The sequence below is a fragment of the Equus asinus genome, chromosome 5, assembly GCF_041296235.1.
Source record: "Equus asinus isolate D_3611 breed Donkey chromosome 5, EquAss-T2T_v2, whole genome shotgun sequence".
NCBI classification, from domain to species: Eukaryota; Metazoa; Chordata; class Mammalia; order Perissodactyla; family Equidae; genus Equus; species Equus asinus.
This window is the reverse complement of record NC_091794.1, coordinates 20,741,264-20,747,302: the sequence shown is the minus strand read 5'-3', so window position 1 is coordinate 20,747,302 and position 6,039 is coordinate 20,741,264. Positions and strand designations below refer to the sequence as shown.

The 6,039-nt window shown below is 42.2% G+C and overlaps 1 protein-coding gene across 1 annotated transcript in view; it reads left to right on the top strand.

The window, feature by feature from the left end:
- Nucleotides 1-2,487: 2,487 nt before the first annotated feature.
- TMEM39A (transmembrane protein 39A) overlaps nucleotides 2,488-6,039 on the top strand; it is a 30,747-nt gene continuing 27,195 nt past the window's right edge. The window contains exons 1-2 of the mRNA XM_014829042.3: nucleotides 2,488-2,810; nucleotides 3,983-4,169. Coding sequence (XP_014684528.1) covers nucleotides 4,057-4,169 — 113 coding nt within the window. The 5' untranslated portion in view covers nucleotides 2,488-2,810; nucleotides 3,983-4,056. The remainder of the gene's footprint in view (nucleotides 2,811-3,982; nucleotides 4,170-6,039) is intronic.

Below are 6,039 nucleotides of genomic sequence, written 5' to 3'. Positions count from 1 at the left end.
AGAGATAATTTACAAATTACGACAATATGTAAATACTACTGATTTCAGTGGAGGGAAAGATCCATATGGACTGGAAATCGCGAGAAAGGGGCAGGAAGGGCGTATTCCAAGCTGAACAAAAGGAAATGTTGTATTTAAGGAATATTTTGCTGGAGACCCTAAAAAAGGGAAAGCCGTAATTTGCAGAAGGTGGAGGTGGAATCTAGGTTGGTGGGAGTGGAGGGTTTAGGATGCGTGTTGAGGAATGGTGGAAGATAAAATAATGTTGATAAGTTAGGAATGGGCCATATCGCTCACTTTGGGTGAATAGGCAAGAGGAGAAAATGGATCCCAATCCTATATCATACAAGACTTCTTCAGGAATCCAAATGAAAACTTGAGTTAAAGTTTCTTCTGCTTCCGGGAAAGTGGGGAGTATCTCAAAATGAATGGTTCTCAAAAGCACATAGCTAAGGCAGTGTACTACATCGATGACACCACAATAAGCTTTGCTTTCAAAGTTAGTCTAAAATGAATATAGTGGAGAATAACTATAAAAACTCTAATAAAAAAGTTGTTAAATTTCCATAATTTCAGTTTTCTGCAATCAGAAGAAAATGGAAATTGCATTGTCAACACATTTCTTTGAAATGAAAATAAATCAGTATTTTCTGCAATTTTGTAATGTTTATCTGTGTAGAAGAGTAGGGACAGGCTGGGATATAAGCAGACCCTATACCTGGCAGGAATATGTGACAAATGAATCCAAATAATAATCGTTTCTTTTCCTTACTAGGTGAGGTGTTTTATTCCAGCGGTTCGTATATGTGAGTAAGTGCCAGAATCCTCCTAGAGTTTATGAAAACCACAGATTTCTAGGTCCTATGCCAGCCACTAATTTAAAATGCAAATGCTATGTTTACAAGACCCTCTATATAAGTTCAAGCTGCTGCTCCTCTCTTCCAATTCATTTCGTGCCACACTCCGCTTTGCTCACCATGCTTAAGTTTCTCAAACACGTCAAGCTCTAACCCACCTTAGAATCTCTGCATAAAGTTTGTTTTCTATCTGGACTGCTTTTCTCTCCCATCTCTGCATCTCAGATTCCTTCCCAACATTCAGGTTTCTGCTAAAATGTCATTCTCTCACACACATATCCCCTCAAAATAGCACCCACTTATTTTCTACCTTAGCTCATTTGTCTCCTTCATAGTAATTAAAATCTGTAATTATTTTATTTACTAAATAAATATTTCCCTCATTGAAATATAAGCTCCAGGAGGGCAGGGACATATCTGTCTTGTTCACTAACACAGTGCCTGGTACACAGTAGGCACTAAATAAATAATTGATGAATGAAGGAGGGATGCTGGTGAGCCAACAGAAAACTGACAAATGAGTTTTAATGTAGCAACTGAGGAAACAGTTAACAGAGCAAATGGGACAATAAATGTACAAAATTCCTTACACCTAGAGGTGAATACAATGAAGATATGTAATGATCCATGTTGGAGTTTATGGATTCATGAATGAAAGTTTTGTGATACATTAGAACAATAAGAATATTTGGGAATATTATGGGTTATGAGATTTAAATGAAATATGTAAAAGCTGCTAGTCTAGAGACTGGCACACACACAAAATACTCTCAAAGGTTAACCAATCATACACTCAATAGAAGGACTTTCTTTCAAGATGCTTAAAATCTCTGGAGTGGAGATCTCACACAAGCTCTCCTTTTGACATTTTTACCTTTTTTTCTAATATCAAACTATCGGCAGTGTCTGAATTCATCATGATATTGCCAACCTCCTTCCCCTTTTCTCTCCCACTCCCTTTACTAGAAAGCCGTTCCTCCAGAACAGCTATTCATTCTAGGAGTCTCGGCTTTAAACCTCAAGCTGTCTGTGAGGCTTTTCTTTGTGTTGACACCACCACCATTCCACAGGATTTATTACACTGTCTTACGTGCTATCTCTGGACCTTAGGCGTATTTTTAATGTTGCATTTATTGTAATAAATTGTAATTACTGTGTTTTCCTAGTGTCGTTTCTTCCACTAGACTATGAGCTCTTTGTAGTATTAACTCCTGTAACTCCACCATTTATCTAGTCCTTTACTTAGCATACAATAAGCGCACCGTTGGATGCTCAAGCACGATTTCGTGACTTGGGCTCCTTTACAAAGCTGTGACGTGACCTTAAGTGATGTCTTCTAACCTCCCCATCTGTAAAGTGAGGGCTACCACTTATACATGATTGTTACTTGGAGTCCATGAGATAACAAGAAAGTCCCCTAGCGTCGTGCCCGCACATTGTAGAGGCTCGGTGACTGAAGCCGGGAGAGGAAAAACAGAGGTTGGCCCGCGCAGCCCAGCTAGGCGGGACCAGGAGCCCCGCGGAGAAAGCGGGTCCCACTGCGCAGGTGCAAGTAGGAGTGGGTGGGGCACTCGCTCCCCGGGCTGCATTTGTGGTTCCGGGGGCCGGCTCGCGGCTGGGACGTCCGGCCGTCGCGGAGCTGACGTCATCGCCGTGCGCTGCCACGTCTCCTCAGCTCCACGGTAATGGAGGCTGAGAATGAGTGCTGACGGGGTCGGGCTCTGACTCTGGCACTGACTCGGAGTCTGGGTCTCCGTCGGGGTCTGGGTCTGAGTCTGGCAGCCCGAAGTCTGGATACCTTTTCTCAACTCTTCAGGTGGGGACGGCCTGCGGACAAGCAGCTGGTTTGGAGCTCCTCAGCGCGGGGAGGGAGTTCTCTTGCTTGCGGTCCAGCCTGTAAAGCCGCCACCACCTCCTAGGGATCCCGCCCCACCGGCCGGGCCTCCTCCATGCGTGAGTATTACCGAGCTGCTGCGCTGTCCAACTGTCCCAGGTCTGCTTCGTCCCTCCGGGTTCCGCGGCTGGGACCGCTTAGTCCTCCCCTATTAGGGGCCAGTCCATTGAAGTTTGTGGTTTCTTGCCATCCACCTTCCCCAACCCCGTCTTCTCACCTCTTCCATCCCAGTTTTTTGCTCCACACTTTTCTTTCCCTTTGCTTTTCTTCTCTTCCCCTCCATCCAACGGTTTGAATGCCTGTCTCACCTGGAGTTTGTTAGTCTACAGCCAAAAGCTGTGAAGAATAGGGAACGTCGGATCAGTCTGCAGTAATGTTTTGAAAACTGGGGTTTTTCCAGGGTGTCATTCTTCAACTTTTAAGTTGTACTGTTTGGGAAACAGATTTTGGTATCCATATTAGCGGAGCCGTGATTTTGCCATCGATTGATGAAAACGCAGTTTCTTTTCAGTGAGGGTCTTTATTTGTTATTTATCTTTTAATCCTGCGGTTTCAGTATTTTCTAAATGATTTTACATCAGTTTTTCTGGACTGGGCATCCGCTTGAGCTCCTTCCAATATTTTTACTCTAACGTATGGAGGTACCACTTGAACAGTTTTAAAGAACTGAAAGGCGTACTGGTGTACTTTCATCTCTCTTTGTTAGTCCTGATAACAGCCTCTGTAGGACAGGGAAAACTTTTTTTTTTTTCTGATACAGAAACAAACTCAGACGTTAAATGCCTCAGTTAAAATCAGATAATATGTGACACAGCTGATGTCAGAACCCAGATCCATTGATAACAAAACCTAACGTTTTGAACAGTGCTGATTCTCCTGTATTTTAATGGCTTATGGTGAACTATTACATTTGAATTGGAAAATATATATGTTAGATGTCTCTTGTAAACTTCTATCTAGTTGTAATATATTTCATATGATACAAGTCAACTGGCAAAAGACATGAATTGTGACTTCCCTAACGCCGAAGAGAGCTTAGATCAGAACTTAGGCTTCTGACCCATTAGAGTTTGAGAAGTGCTTTCTTTAAAGTAGATAATAGACACTGGGAGCATTTGTTTGAAAATCTGGTTTTACCAGACCTGCTCACTCAGTTTTTCTGGTTGTTTTATTACATTGCCTACTTTAAAAATAGTTAACTGATGTTTAAATGTTTTCTCTTTTTGTTCAGAGTTGAAACAGGTTGACAACCATTAACCTGGGTTGCAACTACAGGTGGCACTGGAAGCAGACTGGTTCCCGGACATGCCCGGTGGAAGGAGGGGCCCTAGTCGGCAACAGCTAAGCCGTTCAGCTTTACCTTCTTTACAGACTTTGGTTGGTGGGGGCTGTGGCAATGGCACAGGCCTGAGAAACAGGTAAAGAGGAAATAAAACTATGCATAATTTGTAATATCCTATCATCAATAAGACTAAAAGTCATCATACTATTCAGATATTTGCTTACAAAGGTTATTTCTTAACACTGAAGTGGAAATCCTGCCTTTTGAAGAGTGAAAGCTCAGTATTTCAGAATGCTTTGGAGGTAGAAAATTGTGATGGGGCCCACAAAGTAAGCGCAGTCTAATTCTTACTGATGGCTGATAATCCAAATTCTAGTCGTCACCTTTTTTTTTTTTAATTAAAAAAAATTTGTTTTTAAAGATTTTATTTTTCCTCTTTCTCCCCAAAGCCCCCTGGTACATAGTTGTATATTTTTAGTGGTGGGTCCTTCTAGTTGTGGCATGTGGGATGCCACCTCAGCATGGCCTGATGAGAGGTGCCATGTCCACGCCCAGGATCTGAACGAGCAAAACCCTGGGCCGCTGAAGCTGGAGCACGAGAACTTAACCACTCGGCCACGGGGCCGGCCCCCTCTAGTCTTCACCTTTTTAACTATTTAAAAGAAGGGAGAAGTGAATTAAAGTACAAGGCAAATGTGATGGCTTAAATACTTACTAGCGTTCTTTTTTTTTTGAGAGGACAAATTAAGACTGACAGTTAATGTGAGATTCTAAAATTATAGGGCATTCCATCAAGAGTCTTAAAAATTACTTTGTTCAAAAAATTGTTTGAGGGGCTGGCCCCGTGGCCGAGTGGTTAAGTTCACGCACTCTGCTGCAAGCGGCCCAGTGTTTCGTTGGTTCGAATCCTGGGCGCGGACATGGCACTGCTCATCAAATCATGCTGAGGCAGCATCCCACATGCCACAACTAGAAGGACCCACAATGAAGAATATACAACTATGTACTGGGGGGCTTTGGGGAGAAAAAGGAAAAAAAAAAAAATTGTTTGAAATTATAAACTGTCAACTGTAGCCTAAATATCTTAAGATTTGTGTCATGTTGTATGAAAATAAAGAATTTGATCTTTTTAATAGAAATGTATTTCTAATTTTTAAAAGGATGAATTATCTCTAATCGTGTTTAGGATCACTCACTTTATCAGGAGATTTGATCATGTAGCAATAGAAAGAGATGGGTTTTACCTGATCAAGTGTTTGGTCAAGATAATTTTGTCAGCTAATTTCTGCTTCCTCCCTGAATAGAGTTTTCTCTTGCTTTGGTTCTAATTTACAAAGCTAGCAGTCAGTCAGTACTACTCCTGTGTTGTCAGGCCCTCCAGATGTTATTTATGCACTTCTCTCTTCCTGGCCTGCCTGCTTTCTTTCTGACTTTCCAACCCAGGTTCTCGGTCTTCAAAATCAGTTCTGATTTTGTCATTTCAGTGGAGCTCTCCCTCAAATTTGTTTGAAGGGTTTTTTCCAGTCTCTGATTCTCATACAAATTTTTATTCCAAATTTTATGTTTATGTAGTATATAGAGTACTTGTAGCTTATTCTGGAGTATTATTTTTTACTCTACTGTTCTTTGGATTTCTTCACTTTAAAACCAGTGATCCTGGGACTGGCCCATGGCTGAGTGGTTAGGTTCGCACGCTCTGCTTCGGCGGCCCAGGATTTGCCAGTTTGGACCCTGGTTGCAGACCTATGCCCTGCTCATCAAGCCATGCTTTGGAGGCACCCACATAGAAGAACTAGAATGATCTACAACTAGGATATACAACTATGTACTGGGGGGCTTTGGGAGAAAAAGAAGGGGGGAATAGTGACAACAGATGTTAGCTCAGGGCCAATCTTCCTTAAAAAAAACCCAAAAACCAAAAAACAGTGATACTAGGGCTGGCCCAGTGGCGTAGCGGTTAAGTTTGTACACTCTGCTTCAGTGGCCTGGGGTTCGCCAGTTTGGAT